The sequence below is a fragment of the Hemiscyllium ocellatum genome, chromosome 17 (genome assembly GCF_020745735.1).
Source record: "Hemiscyllium ocellatum isolate sHemOce1 chromosome 17, sHemOce1.pat.X.cur, whole genome shotgun sequence".
NCBI lineage: Eukaryota > Metazoa > Chordata > Chondrichthyes > Orectolobiformes > Hemiscylliidae > Hemiscyllium > Hemiscyllium ocellatum.
In genome coordinates, this window is record NC_083417.1 from 29,329,428 (window position 1) to 29,354,688 (window position 25,261).

The 25,261-nt window shown below is 42.4% G+C and overlaps 1 protein-coding gene across 2 annotated transcripts in view; it reads left to right on the top strand.

The window, feature by feature from the left end:
- Positions 1–25,261, top strand: part of piezo1 (piezo-type mechanosensitive ion channel component 1) — a 339,923-nt gene that overhangs the window by 101,133 nt on the left and 213,529 nt on the right. For both annotated transcript variants that reach the window (XM_060838027.1, XM_060838028.1), the window contains exon 2: positions 90–185. In XM_060838027.1, coding sequence (XP_060694010.1) covers positions 90–185 — 96 coding nt within the window. The remainder of the gene's footprint in view (positions 1–89; positions 186–25,261) is intronic.

Here is a 25,261-nt window from a genome sequence, read left to right on the forward strand (position 1 = left end):
GTTTCTGATCTCCAACATCTGCGGTTTTTTCAGTTTTTATATTTAAATGTTTGTTCAAGACCTAAAATCTATGAATTTTCCCTTCACAGCCTGTCTCTTCCGATACAATGCCTTGTCTCTGATCTACTTACTGTATTTGTTGCTGCTTCCTTTGTTCTTTGGACCCAGTGAACACACTGTACAAGGTAAGCTATAATAATCCTTTATATTAAGATTATAAATAACTCTGCGATTAGGTAAATGAATCAAGTTTAAATGCTTATATGCTAAAAATCTGGACTTTTCTGAGAAGAACAAAATTGAGATTTCATTTACTGCAAGTTTTGTGGGCGGCACGGTGGCACAGTGGTTAGCACTGCTGCCTCACAGCGCCTGAGACCCAGGTTCAATTCCTGACTCAGGTGACTGACTGTGTGGAGTTTGCACATTCTCCCCGTGTCTGCGTGGGTTTCCTCCGGGTGCTCCGGTTTCCTCCCAGATGTGCAGGTCAGGTGAATTGGCCATGCTAAATTGCCCGTAGTGTTAGGTAAGGGGTAAATGTAGGGGTATGGGTGGGTTGCGCTTTGGCGGGTCGGTGTGGACTTGTTGGGCTGAAGGGCCTGTTTCCACACTGTAAGTAATCTACATAATGGCAGAAAGCCAAATTTACTGACCTTGGAAAATGGGCATGGTATTGCAGGATTAACCGTGCTCTATACTTCTAATTTAGACAATAGGTGCTGGAGTAGGCCATTCTGCCCTTCGAGCCTGCACCACTATTCAATATGATCATGGCTGATCATCCTTAATCAGTATCCTGTTCCTGCCTTATCTCCATAACCCTTGATTCCACACTCCCTGAGAGCTCTATCCAACTCTTTCTTAAATGAATCCAGAGACTGGGCCTCCACTGCCCTCTGGGGCAGAGCATTCCACATAGCCACCACTCTCTGGGTGAAGAAGTTTCTCCTCATCTCTGTCCTAAATGGTCTACCCCGTATTTTTAAGCTGTGTTCTCTGGTTCGGCACTCACCCATTAGCGGAAACATGTTTCCTGCCTCCAGAGTGTCCAATCCTTTAATAATCTTATATGTCTTAATAAGATCACCTCTCAGTCTTCTAAACTCAAAGGTATACAAGCCCAGTCGCTCCAGTCTTTCAGAGTAAGGTAATCCCGCCATTCCAGAATTGACCTCGTGAACCTACGCTGCACTCCCTCAATAGACAGAATGTCTTTCCTCAAATTTGGAGACCAGAACTGCACACAGTACTCCAGGTGTGGTCTCACCAGGGCCCTGTACAGCTGCAAAAGAACCTCTTTGCTTCTATACTCAATCCCTCTTGTTATGAAGGCCAGCATGCTATTAGCCTCCTTCACTACTTGCTGTACCTGCATGCTTGCCTTCATTGACTGGTGTACAAGAACACCCAGATCTCTCTGTACAGCTCCTTTACCTAAATTGATTCCAATTTGGTAGTAATCTGCCTTCCTGTTCTTGCCACCAAAGTGGATAACCATACATTTATCCACATTAAACTGCATCTGCCATGCATCTGACTACTCGCCTAACTTGTCCAGGTCACCCTGTAATCTCCTAACATCCTCATCACATTTCACCCTACCACCCAGCTTTGTATCATCAGCAAATTTGCTAATGTTATTGCTAATACCATCTTCTATATTATTAACATATATTGTAAAAAGCTACAGTCCCAGTACTGATCCCTGCGGTACCCCACTGGTCACTGCCTGCCATTCTGAAATGGAGCTGTTTATCACTACTCTTTGTTTCATATCAGCTTTCAATCCAAGTTAGTAGTTGCCCCCAAATACCATGCGCCCGAATTTTGCTCACTAACCTCACTAACCTCCTATTTAGGCAGTCTTGGTACTGCCTGCTGATTACAATGATTGCCATGTGCATTTGGCACTAAATCCATTGTTGAGGGGCTGCAAATTTCAATTAAATGCCTCAAATTGAGTTACTAACAGCAGTCAGTTAGCCTCAAATATCTAATGCAGGACTGCATCCCTTACGTAAGGCTGTGATGTGTATGGAAGTCATTCCACAATTTTGAAGAGGTGGAAATTAAGATAAAGTAGGAAGAAATGTCCACATGACAGACATCGGGTAGAAAATGCATCTGCAATCCAGACCGAATGTAGGAAGTTCAGAGAGGAGGCGTGGAATCATGTGAAAGAAGCACAGCAAGAGTATGAAAAGAGAGTGGCAACCAACAACGTAAGGGAATCTCAAATTATTGTATGACAAATTACTGGATGACATCGAATCCTATGAAAGCCTTGATGCAGGCCAAATAATGAAGGTAACGAAGTACAACCACCATATGGCAGAGTCTATTTTATTAACCACTTGCTTACTAGGGAAAAGAAATAACTGATCTTAGTAAATGCTTATTTGTGATAGCACTGGCCTATAAATAGTATATTTGTAAGTAGTAAAAGAATGGTAAAAGGGGTAGTCTCAGTTGGGGACCAACAGAGGGATTCATTATGGAGGTAGAGGTTGCGACTGATGTTTTAAATATTCAAATATTTTCATGAAGGATAAAGATACCACATCTGTATGGTGATTGAGAAGAAGTGAACATTAATAAGGAGGAGGTATTGAAAATGCTGTCTGTACTTACTGGATAAGGGACTAGGACTGGATCAGATGCATCCGAGGATACAGAGGGAAATGACAGTGGAAATTGCAGAGGCAATTGCTGAGGCATGATGCCAGAGGACTGAGAATTGCAAATATTACCCTCTTGTTCAAAAAAGGGCAGGAAGATAAATCCAGCCAACACAGGGTCAGTTAGATTAAATATTAGTCAAAAAGTGTGGTGCTGGCAAAGCACAGCAGGTCAGGCAACATCCAAGGAGCAGGAGAGTCGATGTTTCAGGCATAAGCTTTTCATCAGATATGGGAGGTGGGGGGATAAAGGCTGAGAGAAATGTGGGGGTGGGGGTATGGGTGGGGACAAGGTAGCTGGGAAGAGAGTGGTGGATACAGAGATTGGAAGGGAGGGTGGAGCAGATAGGTGAGAAGGAAGATGGACAGGTAGGACAAATCAAGAGGGCAGTGCCAGGTTGGAGGGTTGGATCTTGATGAGATGGGAGATAAGGAAACGAGTGAAGTCGACATTAATGCAATGTAGTTGGAAGGTCCCAAGGCAGAAGATGTAGCATTCTTCCTCCAGTCATCGGGTGGCTTGAATTTGACAGTGGAGGAGGCTCAAGACTTGTGTATCCTTGGTGGTGTGGAAGGGGGAATTGAAGTTGTTGGTCATTGGGCAGTGGGGTTGTTTGATGCATGTCCCAGAGATGTTCTCTGAAATGTTCTGCAAGTTGGCATCCTGTCTTCCCCAGTGTAGAGGAGATTGAGAGCAACAGACACAGTAGATGAGGTGTTTGGATGTGCAGGAAAATATCTGATGGATGTGAAAGGATCCTTTGGGGCCTTGGGGGGGGAGGTGTGGATACAGGCTTTACACCTCTTGTGATGACAAAGAAAGGTGCAGGAAATGGAGGCGATGCACTGGAGGGCATTGTTGATCATGTGAGAGGGGAAATTGCAGTCCTTGAAGTAGGAGGCCATTCTGGGATGATCTGGAGTGAAATTGCTCCTCCAGGGAGCAGATACGGTGGAAACATAGGAATTGGGAGTAAGGGATAGTGTTTTTACAGGAGAAGGGGTGGTGGGAGGAGGTATAGTCCAGGTAGCTCCTTCAGACCAAAGTGGTACCCATGGACACCCACATGGGCCCTAGCTATACCTGCTTCTTCATCAGTTACACTGGCCTCATCCCCCCACCTTTTCCTCTGCTACATTGATGACTTTATTGGTGCTGCCTCATGCTTCTACGAGGAGGTCGAACAATTCATCAAATTCACGAACACCTTCCACCCTGACCTCAAGTTCACCTGAACCATCTCGGACACTTCCCTCCATCTCAATCTCTGGTGATTGACTCAACATAGGCATCTACTTCAAACCCAGCTCCCACAGCTACCTGGACTATACCACCTCCCTTCCCCACTCCTATAAAAACACTATCCCTCACTCCCAATTCCTCCACCTCTGCAGTATCTGCTCTCAGGAGGATCAGTTCCACTTCAGGACATCCCAGATGGCCTTCTACTTCAAGGACCACAATTTCCCCTCCCATGTGATAAACATTGCCCTCTAGCACATCTCCTTCCCTTCCCTCACCTCTGCCAATGAACACCCCCCTCTCAACTGCAACAAGAACAGAACCCCCCCGTTCCAGTCCTTCCGTCCCACTAATCTCAGCGCATTATCCTCTGCCACTTCCACCATTTACAATCAGATCCCATCACCAGAGATATATTTCCCTCCCTATCGACACTCCGCACAGATCATTCCCTCAGCGACTTCCTCGTTAGGTCCATGCCACCCACCAACCCATCCTCCACTCTCGGCACCTTGTGTTATGTAAAGCCTGCACCCACACCTCGCCCCTCACTTCTATCCAAGGCCCCAAAGGATCCTTCTACATCTGGCAAGGATTTTCCTGCACATCCAAAAGCCTCATCTACTGTATCCGTTGCTTTCAATGTGGTCTCCTCTACATTGGGGAAAAAGGGAATGCCGATTCGCAGAACATTCAGGTAACATCTCTGGGACCCATGCACGAAACAGCCCCACCACCCTGTGCTGACCACTTCAATTCCACCTCCCACTTCACCAAGTGTCTAAACCAGTCGGTCATTTCCTAAGCATCTGTATCCCTCTGCTCCCCACCTACTCATGCATCTGTCCAAATGCATCTTAAATGAATCTACTGTGCCTGCCTCTACCACCTCTGCTGGCAACGTGTTCCAAATGCCCACCACCCTCTGTGTGAAGTACTTGCCGTGTGTATCCCCCTTAAACTTTCCACCTCTAGCTTTGAAAGCGTGACCTCTCGTTATTGAATCCTTCACCCTGGGAAAAAAGCTTGTCTCTATCCATCCTGTGTATACCCTTCATGATTTTGTAAACCTCGATCAGGTCCCCCCTCAATCTCCTTTTTTCTAATGAAAATAAACCTAACCTACTCAACCTCTCTTCATAGCTAGCACCTTCCATACCAGGCAACATCCTCGTAAACCTTCTCTGCACCCTTTCCAAAGCGTCCATATCCTTTTGGTAATGTGTCGCCCAGAACTGTATGCAGTATTCTAAATGCAGCTGAACCAATGTCTTGTACAACTTTAACATGACTTGCCAGCTCTTATACTCAACACCCCGTCCAATGAAGGCAAGCATACTATATGCCTTCTTGACCACTCTATCCACCTGTGCAGCAACCTTCAGGGTAAAATGGACCTACACTCTCAGAGCTGTCTGCCCATCAACATTTCCCATGGCTCTTCTATTCATTGTATAATTCGCTCTAGAATTAGTCTTGCCTTAATGCATCACCTCACATTTGTCTGGATTGAAAACCATCTGCCACTTTTCCACCCAACTCTCCAGTCTATCTATATCCTTCTTATTCTCTGACAGTCCACTATGCTTTCTGCTACTCCACCAATCTTCGTGTCATCTGCAAACTTGCTGATCATACCAACAGTGCCCTCTTCCAGATCATTTATATACATCACAAACAACAGTGGTCCCAATACTGACGCTTGCGAAATACCACTGGTCACCTTTCTCCATTTCGAGAAACTCCCTTTAACTACTATACTCTGTCTCCTATTGCTCAACTAGTTCTTTATCCACCTGGCTAGAACACCCTGCATACCATGTGACTTCACTTTATCCATTAGCCTATCATGGGGAACCTTATCAAATGCTATACTAAAGTCCATGTATATGACATAAACAGCCCTTCCTTCATCTATCAACTTGGTCACTTCCTCAAAGAACTCTATTAAGTTGGTAAGGCACGATTTCCCTTCCATAAAACCATGTTGCCTATCGTTGATAAGTCCATTCTTTTCTAAATATTAAATAGATCAGTACCTACTCCAGCAACTTCCCCACCACTGACGTCAGGCTCACTGGTCTGTAGTTAACCGGAATATCCCTATTACCCTCCTTATACAGGAGGACAACATGAGCAACCTTTCAGTCCTCCGGCACCTCACCTGTATTTAAGGATGCCGTAAAGATATCTGTCAGGGCCCCAGCTATTTCCTCTCTCACCTCCCTCAGTACCTGGGATATATTCTATCGGTCCTGGGGATTTGTCCACCTTAATAACCTCTAGTCTACCCAACACATCTTCCCAACACATCTTCCCTCCTTATGCCAATGTAATCCAGACTGATCAAACTTCTATCTCTAATCTCAACATACATTATGTTCCTCTCCTCAGTGAACACTGATGCAAAGTAATCATTCAGAATCTCACCCATTCTCTCAGGTTCGACACTCAGCCTTCCTTCATTATCATTTAGTGGACCAATCCTTTCCCTAGTTACTTGTTTGCTTCTTATATAAGAATAAAATGCTTTGGGATTCTCCTTAATTCTGCTTGCTAAAGCTATTTCAAGACCCCTTTTAGCCCGCTTGATTCCTCATTTAAGATTTGTCCCATTCCTCTGATATTCCTCCAGGGCCCGTTCTGTTCTTAGCTGCCTAGACCTTAGATATGCTTCCCTTTTCCTCTTGGCTAGTCGTACAATTTCTCCTGTCATCCACGGTTCACGAATCTTGCCCTTCCTATCCTTTACCTTCAACAGGACATGGCTATCCTGCACTATCTTTAACCTATCTTTGAAAGCCTCCCACATTTCAAATGTGGACTTCCCTTCAAATACCTGTGTTCAATCCACATTTCTGAACTCCTGCCTAATTTTAATATAATTGGCCTTGGCCCAGTTTAGTACTCTTCCCTTAGGACCACTCTTTCCATAATACTACTTCATATAACTGGAACATCTGGGGAAGGCAAGCCACATCATTGTATACGGAGATAATCGGTGATGGGGTAAAGGTAAATGGTGAGGGGGGATAAGGAGATAGGTGGGCAGGATGGCACCTGGTTAAGCAATGGGTGGTATGGGTAAGCGTCAATGATTTAGTTATGCAGGAGTTAAACAAGTCTTTTCTCGTCTAAGATTTCCCAGCTGACTAGCCTGTTTTTAGAAAGTTGAAACTGTTGAAAGTCCTGATTCGAACCTGAAATTGGAATCATTTTCGGAGGGTCCTAGGGCATTGGAAAGTTTGGGATTTCAAGCTTCCTGAGAAATTCCCATGGAGTCCTTGTGTTTACGTTTGTGTGGGGTTCCTTGGAGTGTGTTCCAAAGTATGATCAGATTTTGACTCTCTGGTGTCCAGAAGATCGGGGCCCATAGTCTGGGACAAAACTAATAGTCACGTGGGCAAATGTAGGTTAATTAAACAAAGCCACCATCAATCGAACAAACTTAGTGGCGTTTTTTGAAGAAACAACAGAGGGTTAACAAGAGTAATGCTGTTGATGGGTATATAGACGTCCAGAAGATATTAATATAGTGCAACACAACAGACTGGTGAGTAAAGGTTAAGCTCATGAAAATAAATGTGTCAGTAGTGATGTGAATACAGGATTGACTCAGTGATAGGAAACAGTGTGTCCTACTTAATGGATTGGTTTTGGGCTACAGTGTTCCCCAGGGGTCAGTTTTGGGCCCTTGCTTTTCCTGATGTATGCTAAGGATCTAGGCCTTAGTGTTTGGGGCACAATTTCAATGTTTGTGGATGATACAAAGCTTGGAAGCGCAGTTAGAAGGATAACATTCATGTTCGAAAGGATGTTGAAAGTTGGAGTGGACAGAGAACAGATGAAGGAGCAGGAGGATTGATGTTTCAGGCAAAAGTCTGATGCTGCCTGACCTGCTGTGCTTTTCCAGCACCACATTCTCTACTCTAATCTCCAGCATCTGCAGCCCTCACTTCCACCTAGAGAACAGATGAAGATTACTGTGGAAAAATGTGAAGTGATTTATTTTGGTAGGAATAACATAGACAAAATAAAATAAAGAATACAACTCTAAAGGTGATGCAGAAGCAGAGGAACATGGGTGTATGTGCATATAACAATATTCAAAAATACGGACAGCCCAAAAGAACATGAAGCAGGGATTCGGGTCAATGCAAACATGAAAGGAAATAAGTTATATTGGACTTGTCTAGGATACCAATTCAACCTCAGTTGGAGTAGTGGACAAACTCTGGGCACCATGTTTTAGAAAGTATGTGAAAGCATTTGGGAGAATGCAGAAGATTTGTGAGAATAGTTGCAGGTATAAGGAAGTTCAGTCATGAAGCTGGAGAAGTTGGGACTGTTTTCCTTGTCAAAAAGCATACAGGGAAATTTGAAAGGGATATCACGAACAGATTAGGTAGGGATCTTGTGAAAAGATTGAGAATGACAGGACACAGGTTTATCGCTATTTTATAAGAAGGAAAAACAACATGAGAAGAAATGTTTTAACGCAATGTGTGGTTTAGGAATGGAATTCACTGCCTGAGACTGTGGTCGAGGCAGATTCAACTGAAGCATCCAAAAGGTCATTTGACAGTTATTTGAAAGGAAGAATGTGTAGGATTCTACAGAGAAAGGCATGAAGTAGTCAAGGTCAGTGAATGCATCTTTGTCTGTCACATCCTACCAACTGCACCACAAGTCTTAGACAGTGCTCTACCACAGCCCTATCACTCTGTATTAAACTCAGTTAGTCATAACTCATTCCAGACAATCCTGGCCTCGCCTTATCCTTACATGCCTAATACTGTTGCATACCGGATATCTTTAATATCACAGCCTGCACAAATTGATGGCTAGGGAACCAAGACAGCCATATCAATCAAATACACAACACTCAATGAGCTTTCTGTCTTGCGCTCTCTCACTTTTAGATGACAAAGTGGCAAGCAAACATGTGCTTACTGTTGTGGGAAAGACTTATTGCCTGTTTCTAATATCCAGGGAGGAGATGGTGGTTGATGTCTTTGGAGTAGCTACTGTTGAGACTATGGCCAGCAATAAGGTTGAAATAAAAAACAGATACATGTATCTTCATAGCTCAAAAAGATAATACAATGAACACTAGAAAGAAGATAACCCTCAACAAGACGGTGTCCAATGTAAACAATTAGAAGTTAAAAGATTGTTTAGACAGAATTAGCAATATATTTTATCTAGTCAGAATTTTATGTGAACTTCCACTTCACAAAATTCCAACACAACTGATTACTTGTTTTCCATCACATACCCAATTCTGACTCAATTATCCCAAGAAATTAATATACAATTATTTCCAATTCCATTGTTCCCCTTGCTCTTGTGCACCCTTGCCAGAACCTTTTAGATGGTGACATCTGACCTGTTTCATACTGTCTGTGAATTTCATTCCGTAGGAGTTTCTCTAAAACACAGTGGGTAATGTTCAGTGATCATTTGATGACAAAAGCATTGAAACTAAATTATGAATGAATACTTTCTTTCCTTTTTAACTCAATCTGTTTTTCGTGCTGTTTATATTTCAGACTGTGGAATTCAGGTCATTTGAGCTTGGACAATATTTAGGTTCTGACATCAACCTTATGAACTAGCATGAATTGATTTACAGGATGATAAATGTGTGTAGTAAAAACAAATGAGAGGTTTGTGGAGGTATTGAACTCTCGAACACTTGCTTGCCAAATTTTCTTGTAATTTATGTGTTTAATTAAACTGAGTGTATATTGAAAAGAAACCAATATGGTCTTAATTTCAGCTTTATAAAATTTATCTAAATTGGACATGATATCTAATGGCTGCAAAGGGTGTAGATAGAAGTTAGTGTGCAACTATTAAAGTTGTCACTTTTCTCAAGTAAATATTTTAGTTGAATCATATTTAACGCACGGATACAAGGTAAATGTGTTGAAAGAACGTGAATATGTTGAGATTTATGACACTGTCTCTCCTTGAGATTTTTATCTGGGGCTATTGTGTTGAAATCCATGAGGTTATTAAGCTGCTAAAGTACATATTATTTCAATTGTAATTAATATGTATTAATAGTCACAGACTTGCTCTGTAGTAATGAATTTCGCTGATTAATTATGATACTTAATTACATGTCAACATTTTTGGATCAGAGTCAATTTAAAAAAAAACAGTTGTGAGGATGAATTCCTTTCATCTCGATTTCACAATTAACATTCTGACAAGGCACCGCCTATTTGCAGAAGGCTATGAGAGTTGCATTTTCTTCAATTATAATCCTTGTGGTAGTTTTCAAATGCCAAATGCAATATGAAATAACTGCATAGAGGCTGGTATCCCATCACCAAGTCACCCCATATTTACTTGTACACAGTACATTGGCTGTGGCCAACCAGCTCAGAGTCAGTCGCCTGAACTGAGGAGATTCTAATTCTCCTGTTAATTTTTTTCCCTTCTCCTCATTAAAGAGCAGAGTCCTTCACTCTCACTGATCCAGCTCCCTTAGAGACACACCCTTTTTTTAATTCTCAGAATTCCCCTGTTAATATTGGTCAGCCTAGTCTTTCTGATCGGCCAAGGTAAACAACCCCTATCAAGGACCTCCGTCAACAAGGTCCACCTGGTTCCAATCACTACATACCCCCCTCTTGAAGTCTAACCTTGGTCTTTCTCTTGTAGCTTTTCCTGCGACGTATTTGCCCCAGGTCCGGTTCCTCTGACTCTGACTCTGACACGGGCAGCATGTACCGGACAGTAGCCTGTCTCTTTGTTTTGAGAGTCTCAGGAGAGTTTCCTCCTCTTCTTCCAGTGGTAACAGTATCGAGACTGCATCCATCTTAGACTTTTGTCAGAGGTTTTGTCAACACTAGACAAAGGGGGAGAACCCACAGTTTCTGAGACCTTTTGACTGTTCTGAGGAATCAAGTATGTTTTGCCTCTGCCCTGTTACAGCTTTGAGGCTTTCCACTTGTTTGTTCAGGAGCATCGCACCTACCTGAACTTTGTATATCACAGGACTTGACCTTGACCTGACATCAACATCACCGCATACCCATACATGGCCACTTGTATTGTTCCAGCACCAAAATGTGTCCCCCAAATTATATTGTCTCTCTTGCTTAGAGAAGGCATGTGGCTGGATTTGGCGCTCCTGTTGGCAACCCCACCCGACACGCACGCACGCACGCGCACACACACACCCCTCCTCCAAAAGGTCTGGAATTATCAGATTTAACCTGGTGCAGAACTTTCTTCCCCTCAGCAACTCTGCTGAAGCTATCCCTGTAGTTTTGTGAGAGATAGTCCGATAGTCAAACAGGAACCAGAACAGTTTGGTGTAAAGTGATATTGTAGGCTGCTTCTTTGAGCTTGCCTTCAATGTTTGGATTGCTCTATTTGCCTGACTGGATAGTTTTTGACACAGCTCTGTAACAGTCATATCCCAAGGTAGTATATGAAATCAGGCCTGCCTAGAGATCTATTGTCTGTGAGCTTATAAAGAAACTATATAGGTTTTGTAATGATGTTAGCTGCTTGGCTATTTTCACATCTGAATGCCTCTCCCATCTCCCTTTTAACTTCCTGTCGGAACATTTCATTGTTCAGCCTGCTACAGAAAAACTAGAAGAAAAATCTTGCCAAAGTAGTGCAAATGTTGAAACAGTTTAAATTAGAAGATGTAATGATTTTTGCAGGAATGCTTTGATGTGAATTCAGAAACAGTCATTGAAAAGACAGTGTTATGATCACTGGACTTTAAAAATGATTAAAATTTAAAAGTTTTCTTTAACCCAAGGTTAATTGGCATACTTTGGAGAGAGGGATAAAGCCTCCCCCAACAAAATTTGTTCAGATGCAAGCACATGTGACGTGTTTGCCATGGAAAATTGAAGAAACAGTATTTAAATTGGGAATTCCTTTGAGGTATGTGGATAAGTGGGAGAGGGTGAGTGGGACTTGGTGAGGTGGCCCCAGTTCGGATGGGAAGTCACTGCTGGCAAGGATTGCTTTTCAAATGGAGGTTAACAAAACAGAAACACCCTCTGACTATTAACTTGCAACAAATGCTGTCAAGTTGATCATTTTTAAAAAGACAGCAGCTATATCTTGTAGGAGAATGGAGGAGGATAGTTAGTTTAGATGAAGCCAGACGTTTGCCTCATTTGGAGAAGAGTCAATTATTCTAGATTTTTACATGAGGACAAGTTGCACTGTTTTGGAAATGACAACAGCAAGCTCCCTTGCTGATGCTGCAAAATCTTCCTCAGTAACATTTGGTCGTTCATGTCAAAATTGGAAAAGACATCTTTCAGACAACTCGAGCAATCAGGCTGACACAGTCATATTCACTGAATCATACCTGACACAAATGTCCCATTCATTACCATCACTATCTCATGGATAGGAGAGACCCAGAACAGGAGGTGGTCAGTGGTATACAGTTTAGAGGGATCAAAGACCAAAATTGTTGGGCAAGTTCAGCAACTCTGGCAGCATCGATGGAGAGAAATTAGAGTTAATATTTTGAGTTGAGTGTCCCTTCTTCAGGACTGGAGTCCTGCAATCTGGAGGACATTGTCTTGGGTATCTTCACCATTGACTCCAGACCTCATGATGTCTCAGGCTAAAGAAGGGCAAGGGAACCTCCTGCTAATTACCATATGCCATCCCCCCTCCCATTCCTGCACCCCATCTGCAACCTTTAGTTGATGAATCAGAAGTACTCCTCGCACTGAGTGTGGCTTTGTGGTCAATTTGTAAAGGGCATAAATGCTAGACTGGGTCTGCGGCAGGTAGAACAAACAAGAGGGAGAAACATCAAAATATACTTGACCTTGTTCTCCCCAACCTACTTGCTACAAAATCATCTGTCCATGACAGTATCAATAAGAGTGATCAATGCACAGACTGGTGGAGACAAAGTCCTGTCTTCTCACTGAGGATATTCTCCATCATGTTGTGTGACACTGACATCATACAAAATTGGAATGACTTCGAACAGATCTAATAAGTCAAAACTGGGCACTCACAAGGTGCTGTGGGCCATCAACAGCAAAAGAACTGTACAATCTGCAACCTCATGGCCAACCATTACCATTGAGCCATGGGATCAACCGTTGTTCACTGAGAACATGTGGGCCATTCTGGGTATACCTAAAAAAGAGATGTGAACGTGGTGAAGTCACTGTGCAGGGCTACTTGTCTGCCAAACAGCAAGCAATACACTAAGCTAAACCATTCCACAGCTAACTGATCAGATTTAGATCTACAGTACTGCCACATCCAGTGGGGGTGGTGGACAATTAAACAAATTAGTGGAGGAGGAGATGCCACAAATATCTCTTTCTCAATGCTAGCATTGAGCATATCAATAAGAACATACAAAGTAGGAATGGAAGAAAACCATTTGGTCCCTTGAGCCTGCTCTACCAGTGATTATGGCTGATCTGTTTCCTAATGATTAGATTCCCTACAGTGTGGAAACAGGTCGTTCGGCCCAACCAGTCCACACCAACCCTCCGGAGAGTAACCCCTCCAGACCCATTTCCTTCTGACAGTGCACCTAACACTATGGGCAATTTAGCATGGCCAGTTCACCTCACCTGCACATCTTTGGACTGTGGGAGGAAACCGGAGCACCTGGAGAAAACCCACACAGACACTGGGAGAATGTGCAAACTAGACACAGTCGCCCAAGGCTGGAATATCTATCCCCAGTGACCCTTGATTCCCCCACCCCGTCAACCAAGAATCTATCCACCTCTGTCTTAAAGGCAATCAGTGATTCTGGTTCTACTGTCTTCTGAGGCAGGGAGTTGCAAAGTCTGTTAACCCTCAGAGAAAATGTTTTTCCTGATCTTTCTCCTAACAGTGCAACTTCTAATTTTAAAACTGTGTCCCTAGTTCTGAATTGATGCATCCTTTCCATGTCACCTTATCAAAACCATTCAGGATCTTATACACTTAAATCTAGTTACTCCTCAGTCTGCTGAACTCCAGTGGAACCAGACCCAGACTGTCCTACCTTTCCTCATAAGATCTGCCATTCATTCAGCTATCAACTGAGTAAACCTTCTCAGAACGACCTCCAATGCATTTACAAGAGACCAGAATTGCACTGTGTTCAAGTATTCAATGCCTTGTATTACTGAAGCATAAACCTGCATCCTTTTCTGTTCTATTCCTTTTGTAATAATAGTGTCCAATCTGCTTTCCTAATCATATGCCACAACTGCATATTTGTGATTCGTGCCCCAAAACAGCCAGATACTTCTGCATTTTGGAATTCTGCTTTCACTCAATTATTAATACTCTGTTTTTTTTAATCTTCTGACCAAAGTGAGTCACTTTACATTTCTTTATGTTTCAGCTGTCAGATTTTTGCCCACTCATTTACTTCATAGATATTCATCTGCAAGTTCCTAATGGCTTCTTTGCAATATATTTTCTTGCCTATCTCTGTTTAGCAAACATAACTTCATTCTATTTATCTAAGTCATCTAAGCACAGATGTCCAGACTCTCCTCATCATATCTTGCCAATCAGGTGAAGACCGACTTTTGGGGAGGTGATGGCCTCATGGTATTATCACTGGATTGTTAATCCAGAGACCCAGATAACGTTCTGAGGATCTGGGTTCCAGTCCTGTCATGGCAGATTGTGGAATTTGAATTCAATAAAACAAAATCTGGAATTAAGAGTCTGACAATGACCATGAATTCATTGCTGATTGTCTGAAAAAAAATCCATCGAGTTCACTAAAGTCATTTAGGAAAGGAAATTGCCATCTTTACCTGGTCTGGCCTACACATGATTCCAGACCCATAGCCCTATGGTTGACTCTTAACTGCCCTCTGGGCAGTTGGGGATGGGCAATAAATGCTGCACCTAACCAGCAACACCCTCATCCCATGAATGAATTAAGATAAAAACTCATTGATGTATACTGATGTTTTCTGCCAACTAGCCAACTTCTTATCTACGCTAATAATACCTCATCTTCTACACCATGAACTTGTAATTTCTGTAGTAGCCTTTGATGTGGCACCTTACCAAATACCATCTAGAAATCCAAGGATGTTCCTTTATTGACTGCACACGATACTTATAGAGTCATACAGCACAGAAATAGATCTTTCAGCTCAACTCATCTACACTGACCAGACATCCCAATCTGACCTAGTCCTATTTGCAGGTGTTTGGATAACATCTCTTTTTACCCCTTCCTATTCATATACCCATCTAGCTGCCTCTTAAATGTTGTAATTGCACCAGCCTCCACCACTTCCTCTGGCAGCACGTTTCCATATGTGCAGCCTCTGCATCAAAAACTTACCCCATCAGGTTCTTTTTAAATCTTCTTGCTCTCACCATAAACCTATGCCTTCTAGTTTTGGATGCCCCCACCTTTGGAAAAAGACCTTGGCTAATTCACCCTGTCCATGCCCCTTGTGATGTTATAAACCCCTATCAGGTCTCCCTCGGTCTCTGATGCTCCAGGGGCAAAAAGCCCCAAGCTATTCCGTCTCTCCCTGCAGCTCAAACCCTCTTCCGTCAAAGAACTCCAATAAATTGTTTAAACATGAATTCACTTTGACAAAACTATTCTTACTCTTCCTGGTTATGGTGGGTTTATCAAGGTGTACAGCTAGAATCTCTTTGATCAATTCTAATGCCCTTCCCATGGCACATGTTAATCAAACTGGCCCAAAGTTTCCTGTTTTCCCCCTTCCATCCTTTCTTGAACAGAGGGGTTATATTTGCAACATTCCAATCTAAAAGAACCTTACCTGAATTTCGGAAATTTTGGAATATTAACCTTAAAATTACTACCACATTTGCAAAATATTTTAAAGACCCTTGGATGAAGTCCAACTGGATTGAGATTTGTCAATTTGCAGCTCCATCAGTTAACTGAGTAGAGAAGAATGAGGGAGCATCTCATTGAAGCTGGTAAAATTCTAACAGGACTGGATCATGTTGTAGCTATTCTCAATGATCAGAGAGTCCAGAACCAGGGGTCACAGTTGATGAATAAGGGATAGGTCATTTAGAACTAAGATGAGGACACATTGCTTTACCATTCAGTGGTGAGCCTGTGGAATTCTGTGCCATAGAAAGTGGTTGTGGCCAAAACATTGTTTTGAAAAGCAATCCTTGTTCTTAAGGAATTGGTTGGGGGTGGAAAGGATCAAAGGGCATGAGGAAAAAATAATGAGAACAGCTAACTGAGTTGGATGATCAGCCATGATAATATTAAATGGTGGAGCAGACTAACAAAACCAAAGTGTATACAAACAGATAAAACTCTCTCAATAAGTGGGAGTGGTATTGAAACTGTACAAGAAGAAGTGAGATAGCCAAGATAGAAGTGGCTACCAGAGCCTCTGCTAATCTCACCATTCTAAATGTTAGCTATGCTGGACAAATCAACCCGAGTAAAAGCTGTCAATTATGTCCCTCGTCCTGCCATGCTAAAGTTGCTGGATTCTCAGCCAAGATAATCAGTTCATTAGCATGCAGATCTATCGAGCCAGCTTGTACGCTTTATTAAATTCATCATTGTAAGAATGTTTTTGGGGCTTATTCAAAAGAAAAAGTGCAACTGAGATTTGTTCCTATAAAAATGACTACACTATCAGTGAGATATATCTACTCTGCCATACCATGGTTGCTACTGTCTCGAGATACTTTCTCGAAGAGATTTAATCCTACCTCATTACCCAATATCAGGTCTAATTTGCTCTCTAATTGGTTCCAGAGTATGCTGTTATAAGAGAATAGCCCCAAAACATTCCTATGGTCTCCTCATAATAAAAGTAAAATATTGCAAATGCTGAAAATCTGAAGCAAACAGAACTGCCTGATTCCACCAGAAAGCGCACACAGCCATACAAACATGAATGATAAGTCAGGTGATTTTGTTAGAAGATAAAGAACAGCAAAGAGTGACTAAAAGGTTAACCAGGAAAAGGCAGTTAAAGTAGAAGAAGCAGCTAGCTAGAAACATAAAAACAGATAGCAAGATTTTTGACAGACATCTAAGATGGAAAAGGTTAAACAAAGTGAGTGTTGGTAATTTAGAGAGTGAGAAAAGGAAGTTAATAGTAGATAATAAAGGAATGACCAATTGAAATGAACTTATACTTTGCTTCTGACTTCACGATAGAGGATTGTAAAATAACATTTCAGTAATAACTGTAAATAGGAGAAAGAACTGAGACAGGAAATTGGTGAAATTGAAATTATCAGAGACTTGGTAACATAGAAATGTGGTAAAATCAAAACTAGGAGCTGGAGTGGGCCTTTGGGTACTTTGTGCTTACTCCCTCATTCAATATCATGATGGCCGATCATCCAACTCGGTAGCCGGTTCTTGTTTTCTTCCCATACTCTTTGATCCCTTCACTCCTAAGAACAAGAACAATTATAAATGACTTGAGATTATTTTGTAAAGCGCACCTGTTGCTGAGACAAAACTTTGAATCTGTGTGGAGACACTAGGGGAAAACATTCATATGGACTCAATACCTTTAGGATGAAAGACAAATCATGTTCAACCTGTTTCTTCACTGCACTTTCATGTTACCCCTTTTGACTGCTTTATGAAAATTGTGTAAGAAAAGTTACAAAACAAAATAAGGTGTATAGTAAATATTTGTTTAAAATATACAATATAGGCATTTTGAAAATGCATTAAACACAATACCACATGGAACCTCTTTTTGCTGACAGTTGCTCCCTCCTGGCACACATGGGGGAAAACAATGCTGCTTATTGTAAACTGGTTCTCTGAGGCAGTAAATGCCTTTGGCTTTATTATTAGTCTAAAGAAAACAGAGATGCTGCATTAATTAAAACCCTGGGAAGTTAAATCTAATGCAAGCCAGTGTTGATGGTAGCAACCTCAAAGTAGGAGAACTGGGTAGCATTGTCTCCAATAATGCTGCTGTCAACACAACATAGACAATTAAATTATTCAAAGCCAACAGTTCCTTTAGCTACTTCTCAAAGCATTTATCCTCACCACCCTCTTGACTGAGTCAGCAACATGAGTCCCATCCAGAAGAGAAGTGTGACTGCTGAATCCCATCAATGCTGTCCTTGACCATCATGAGTGTTGGAAGGCAGGACTACATCACAGACAATGAAGTTCTCAATATAGTTAAGCTTCCCAGCATTAAATTCATTCTCTTACACTTTGTGCAGCACGCAACACAAATTGTGCTTGGCATGTAGGATATCACAATGTTCAAATTCATGCTTTATGAGTGAACTATGCTTCAGTAAGTGACACTGAGTTGTACCTTGTAAATGCTGCAAAACTCAGCTGAAAGAAAAGGAGCTCTATGGTTGACATTGACCAATAATGAGTCAGCTTTACAGAGCCTCTCCAAACCAGGTGTTCTGAAATCAAACTGCTCGAAGACCTGGAGATCAACAATCACCAATGATCATGCCAACAACTGCAGGGAGAAGCCTTCCTAAGACCCCCACTCTGCAAAGCATCTGCTACTGTCATTATCAATTTTCAATACCTTTTGACCAAAACAAATAAACCTAATTTCACTGAATTTATCACTGTAGCAAATGCAGTTAGATATGTTTATTTATTTCATCTTGTTCCTGCATATTTAAAATGGAACTTTAATTATGGTGTAGTGCATTACAACCTTTGAAAATGGAATGAATTGGTTAAGCAGGCTGGACCTACAATGGTTAACTTATTTCTTCTTTTACAAAATATGTTTGGATGATTTCAGCTTTCAATCTCTTCTTTAATATCTTTCAAATAACGGTTGTTACTTAGTTACATTCGACTTGGTCAAAACATGTGTAAAAATACCAGTCTGGATAATTGTCTCCTCGACTAGCATTTTGCTCCTCATCTCCTGCGGGTAATTCCTCCTTTCTCCTCTTCTGAATTGAACATCAATGGATTGTTGGGAGACAGCTCCATGGGTGGTAGAAACTTGAGAGAAATTTTGGTTGTGAAGCTGCGATCACTTTTATCATCTCTATGTGATAATTCCTTGGCTTGAATAACCTGTAATTACAGAAATATGAGAAAAGAAAGCTTTCTTTGTTCTCTGAATGAAAGGATAAGTACAGCCAGCTGTTTCAAGTGGATAAAAGTTTCATTGCGGCTTTGTTGCCTATGCTCACCAATTTCCCAAAGATGAACCAAACTATCATCATTACAGTGCCTCCTGTAGCCTTCCCCCATCTGGGCTGGAGAACGTGCCTTAGTGACTGCTGGCCAGATATCATCAGGATATTCTCTTTACTGGAAGTCAAACTTATTCTTCTAATAGGGGCTGTTGGGGTGTTGTGGTAGCAACCCTACCCCTGGACTGAAAGGCCTAGGTCCAAGTCCCACCAGCTCCAGAGGCATGTAATAATGTCTCTGAAGTGGGGACATTAGAGTAGGATATTGTTTATTGTCACGTGTACTCAAGCACAGGAGGACAGTGAAAAGTTTTACAATGTCACCTTTTGAGGTGCATTCTTAGGTACAAGTTCCCAGGTGCAAATCGTAGCTATTAAAGTAAAAAAGAAATGTAGTTACTTTACAGTGTTTAAAGAATGAATTAGAAATAAGACATAGTTAAGGGATTGACATGACAGTCAGATAAAAAAAACTTCAAAAAAGCATTACATTGTAGTAGCTCAACACAGTGGCTTCCACACAGTCTGGCTGCCCGTGCTAGGCTCCAGTCCAACAGCCGTCCCCGATCCACACCAAGCCGCCAGTCTAATCCGCTCTGCAACAGCTCTCAGCTGCTCCAAAGTAAACTTTCTCTGAGACCCACCTCACACCTCACACCTCTGGAGCAGGTGGGACTTGAACTTAGGCCTCTCAGTTTAGGGGTAGGGACACTACCTCTGCACCATAAGAGGGTCCTAACAGTATAACAACACTTCTATGTGTTATAAAACTATTTTCCAATTAACCCATTCAGAGATGTTAGTACATACTTCTGGGGCAGGTTGGATTTGAACCCAGGCTTCTCAGTCTAGAGGTAGGGACACTACCACTGTGACACAGAGGCCCCTGGCTAACAGCTCTACTTCCCTAGAAGCAAAATGCTGCAGCTGCTGGAAATCTGAAGTAAGTACAGAAAAAACTGGGAATGCTCACCAAGTCTGGCAGCATCTGTGGTGAGAGAAACAGAAGTGACCTGAGCTCTAACAAAAGGACATTTATCTGAAAACTTAACTCAATTTTTGTTCTACCTGCAGGATTTATTCTACCTGCCTCTGCAAACTTTTCCATTTACTGAGGCAATCCCATAATCTACCAGTATAGCTTCTTTGTTGATGGAAAATTTTGTATCAGTTTTTATCTTACATTAAATTATTTCATTTTCAGACTCTAACATTATGTTGTAGGCAAAAGACTTGCAAAAAACCTGCTTCTAGACCTTTTATTATTATTGCTTTGTTATTATCTGTGAGGAATGTACAAGCTTGGTCTAAGTTAATGTAACATTTATTTTACCTCCCTAATTTGAAGCAAATCAGCATTTGTTACCTGTCAGAGCTGCATCTTGCCTGAGTAATTTGCAATTATATTATTTACTTAAAATGCAAAGTTAAAAGAATGGCATAAAATCCAGAGTAAAATGTGATCTATGTCCTGTTATATGGGTCTCATTTGTGAAGGAACTTCAAACATACAGGGGTTACTTGCAACATATTTTTTTGAAATTTGTGTCACAGGTAGTCAGGGTGGTTAAGACGATGTTTAGTAGGCTTGCCTTCATTGCTCAGACCTTTGTGTATAGGAGTTGGGATGTTGTGTTGAAGTTGTACAGGAAGTTGATAAGGCCTCTTCTGGAGTAGTGTGTGCAGTTCTAGGCCATAGGAAGGATATTATTATTCCTGCTATATGAAGGATATTATTAAGTCAGCAAAGATTTATCAGGATGTGGCCGGAAATGGAGGGTTTCAGTTATAGAAATAGAAATAGCAAGTTAAAGGGGTAGTCTTATAGAGTTTTATAAAATCATGAGGTGATTAGAAAGGGTGAATAGCAAAAGTGTTTTCCCTAGGGTGGGTGAATTCAAAACTAGAGGGCATGTTTTTAAGGTGAGAAGAGGAAGTTTTAAAAAGGACATGAGGGGCAACGTCTTTTATACAGGGAGTGGTTAATGTGCGGAATGAACTGCCAGAGGAAGTGGTGGATGCAGATACAGTTACAATACTTAAAAGACATCTAGATGGCTACATGAACAGGAAAGGATTGGAGGGATATGTGCCAAATGCATGCAAGTTTGGGAACGTGGTCAGCGTGGACTAGTTGATCCGAAGGGTCTATTTCCATGCTGTATATCGCTATGCCTTTATCTATCAGAAAGTATAAAAGGTGAGACAGCAATCCTTGGACATCCTAACAGAGGACTGGCTGTCTGAGAAATAAATTAGTATGTACAAAGAAAAGAGGAACTATACTTTCATGAGCCGGATAAGTGTCCAAATACTTGAAGTCGGATGGCATTATGTTTGCTTGAAATGTGGACGATGGTTCAATATAAGAAACATGGCAGTCTTTTTGTGCACAGCAGGATCCAACAACAATGAAAATTTATCACCAGTTCATCTGTATTTAGGTGTTGGTTAAGTAATATTTTGACCAAGAATCCACAAAAACTCCCTTTTCTTCTCCTCATTGCTTTGGATTGTTGCATCCATTTGCTCGGGCAGATAGGATTTCAATTTCATTTAAGAACACAGAACATAGAAAAGTACAGCACAGAACGGGCCCTTTGACCCACGATATTGTGCCGAGGATTAATCCTAATGTAAGATAAAATAACCCAACCTATACACCCCTCAATTCACTGCTGTCCATTTGCATGTCCAGCAATCGCTTAAATGTCCCTAATGACTCTGCTTCCACCACCACCACTGGCAACACATTTCATGCATTCGCAACTCTCTGTGTAAAGAACCTACCTCTGACATCTCCTCTATATCTTCCTCCTAATATCTTAAAACTATGACCCCTCGTGCCAGTCAGTGCTGCCATGGGTGAAAAGTCTCTGGCTATTGACTCTATCCATGCCTCTCATGACCGTGTACTCTCAAAATGCTATTTCTCATCTCAAAGACCGTACTTTCATCAAGTCAACACTCTCTCCATAATAGCAGAGTCTAAAATCATTTTTTTTTAGGTATTTCAGGTGCTGGAGGTGATTTCTTCGAATCGCAGGAGCAGCAATTACTGTTTCAGATGCTGTTGCATTGTTTTGGAACTTTGGGGAAAAAAGACAAAACAACAGCAGCTTTAAAAGGAAGAACAACAGACAAAGGAAGCACATGGTGAGGACAGTGCAGGAAAGAGAGAAATAGAGATAGAAAACCAGCACAGTTACTGCCTTTGCTGTTTGAGTTCATGTATCGCTGGACATCAGAGTGTGTCTGGGAAAATTAACAAACAGTGAATTTCACAACTGATCTCGGAGGAACTGTTGGTGAAGTTCACAGCACAGAAACAGCTAATTGTTTTAAGTGGTTAACAGAAAGTCTGCAGTACTGAGTAGAACGAGTTCTTTCTTGATTATATGTTTTTGAAGATATGTCTCTTGATTAAACTTAAAATATAAGCATCAACTATTAATTTAACCTGGGGCAGTGTTTGTAGCAGAATAAGACTGTTATTTTCTGGGTCTGTAGATTGTGAAGGAGCAAAAATGGCCTTTTGTAAACATGTGCTTCTTGTCAGATGTGGGAGTTCAAAGAGAGTTTAAGGGTTACTGAAATTATATATGCCAAAAATGCTGTTGGCTGCAAATCTTATCAGATCGAATGGATCGATTGGAGAGACAGATACAAGCAATGAGGAATTTGCAACAACAACAGTACGTGATGGATGGCAGTCATAGGAAGGGGGGGAAAGTTTCAGATAGACTCACATAGATGGGTTAACTCCAGGAAAGGTAAGAGAGGTAGGTGGCTAGTGCAGGAGTCTTTTGTGGCTATACCCATTTCAAACAGGTATGCTGTTTTGGATAATGTAGGGGGTAATGCATTCTCAGGGGAGCGTAGCACAAACAGCCAAGTTCCTGGTATTGAGACTGGCTCTAATGCAACGAGGGTATGTTGGGTTCCAAGAGATCAATTGTGAGAGGAGATTCTGTAGTCAGAGGTACAGACAGACGTTTCTGTGGCCAACAGCAAAAAAACAGAATGATGTGTTGCTTCCCTGGTGCCAGGATCAAGGATGTCTCCGAGAGAGTGCAGAATGTTCTCAAGGGGGAGACGGACCAGCAAGAGGTCATTGTCCACATTGGAAGCGATGACATAGGAAGGGAAAAGGTTGAGATTTTGTAGGGAGATTACAGGGAGTTGGGCAGAAATTTAAAAACGCGGTCCTTGAGAGTAGAACCCCACTGGTTCTCACCTACCACCCCACCAACCTCCGTATACAACGTATCATCCGCCGTCATTTCCGCCACCTCCAAACGGACCCCACCACCAGGGATATATTTCCCTCCCCTCCCCTATCAGCGTTCCGCAAAGACCACTCCTTTCGTGACTCCCTCGTTAGGTCCACACCCCCCACCAACCCAACCTCCACTCCCGGCACCTTCCCCTGCAACTGCAGGAAATGTAAAACTTGCGCCCACACCTCCTCCCTCACTTCCCTCCAAGGCCCCAAGGGATCCTTCCATATCCGCCACAAGTTCACCTGCACCTCCACACACATCATCTATTGCATCCGCTGCACCCGATGTGGCCTCCTCTATATTGGGGAGACGGGCTGCTTACTTGCGGAACGCTTCAGAGAACACCTCTGGGACGCCCGGACCAACCAACCCAACCACCCCGTGGCTCAGCACTTTAACTCTCCCTCCCACTCCACCGAGGACATGCAGGTCCTTGGACTCCTCCATTGGCAGAACATAACAACACGACGGCTGGAGGAGGAGCGCCTCATCTTCTGCCTGGGAACCCTCCAACCACAAGGAATGAACTCAGATTTCTCCAGTTTCCTCATTTCCCCTCCCCCCACCTGTCTCAGTCGGTTCCCTCAACTCAGCACCGCCCTCCTAACCTGCAATCTTCTTCCTGACCTCTCCGCCCCCACCCCACTCCGGCCTATCACCCTCACCTTGACCTCCTTCCACCTATCACATCCCCATCGCCCCTCCCCCAAGTCCCTCCTCCCTACCTTTTATCTGAGCCTGCCTGGCACACTGTCCTCATTCCTGATGAAGGGCTCTGGCCCGAAACGTCGAATTTCCTGTTCCTTGGATGCTGCCTAACCTGCTGTGCTTTAACCAGCAACACATTTTCAGCTCTGATCTCCAGCATCTGCAGACCTCACTTTTTACTCCTTGAGAGTAGTAATATCTGGATTACTCCGGGTGCTACAAGCTAGTGAGGGCAGGAATAGGAGGATAGAGCAGATAAATGCATGGCTGAGGGGCTGGTGTATGGGAGAAGGATTCACATTTTTGGATCATTGGAATCTCTTTTGGGGTAGAAGTGACCTGTACAAGAAGGACGGATTGCACCAAAATTGGAGGGGGACTAATATAATGGCGGGGAAATTTGCTAGAGCTGCTCAAGAGATTTAAACTAATAATGTGGGGGTGGGACCCAGGGAGAGAGTGAGGAAAGAGGTCAATCTGAGACTGGTATAGTTGAGAACAGAAGCGAGTCAAACAGTCAGGGCAGGCAGGGACAAGGTAGGACTAATAAATTAAACTGCATTTATTTCAATGCAAGGGCCCTAACAGGGAAGACAGAGCATGGTTAGGAGCATGGGACTGGGATATCATAGCAATTACAGAAACATCGCTCAGGGATGGGCAGGACTGGCACCTTAATGTTCCAGGATACAAATGCTACAGGAAGGATAGAAAGGGAGGCAAGAGAGGAGGGGGAGTGGCATTTTTGGTAAGGGATAGCATTACAGCTGTGCTGAGGGAGGATATTCCCAGAAATACATCCAGGGAAGTTACTTGGGTAGAACTGAGAAATAAGAAAGGGATGATCACCTGATTGAGATTGTATTATAGACCCCCCAATAGTCAGAGGGAAATTGAGAAACAAACTTGTAAGGCGATCTCAGCTATCTGTAAGAATAATAGGGTGGTTATGGTAGGGGATTTTAACTTTCCAAACATAGACTGGGACTGCCATAGTGTTAAGGGTTTAGATGGAGAGGAATTTGTGAAGTGTGTACAAGACAATTTTCTGATTCAGTATGTGGATATACCTACTGGAGAAAGTGCAAGACTTGACCTACTCTTGGGAAATAAGGCAGGGAGGTGACTGAGGTGTCAGTGGGGGAGCACTTTGGGGCCAGCGACCATGATTCTATTAGGTTTAA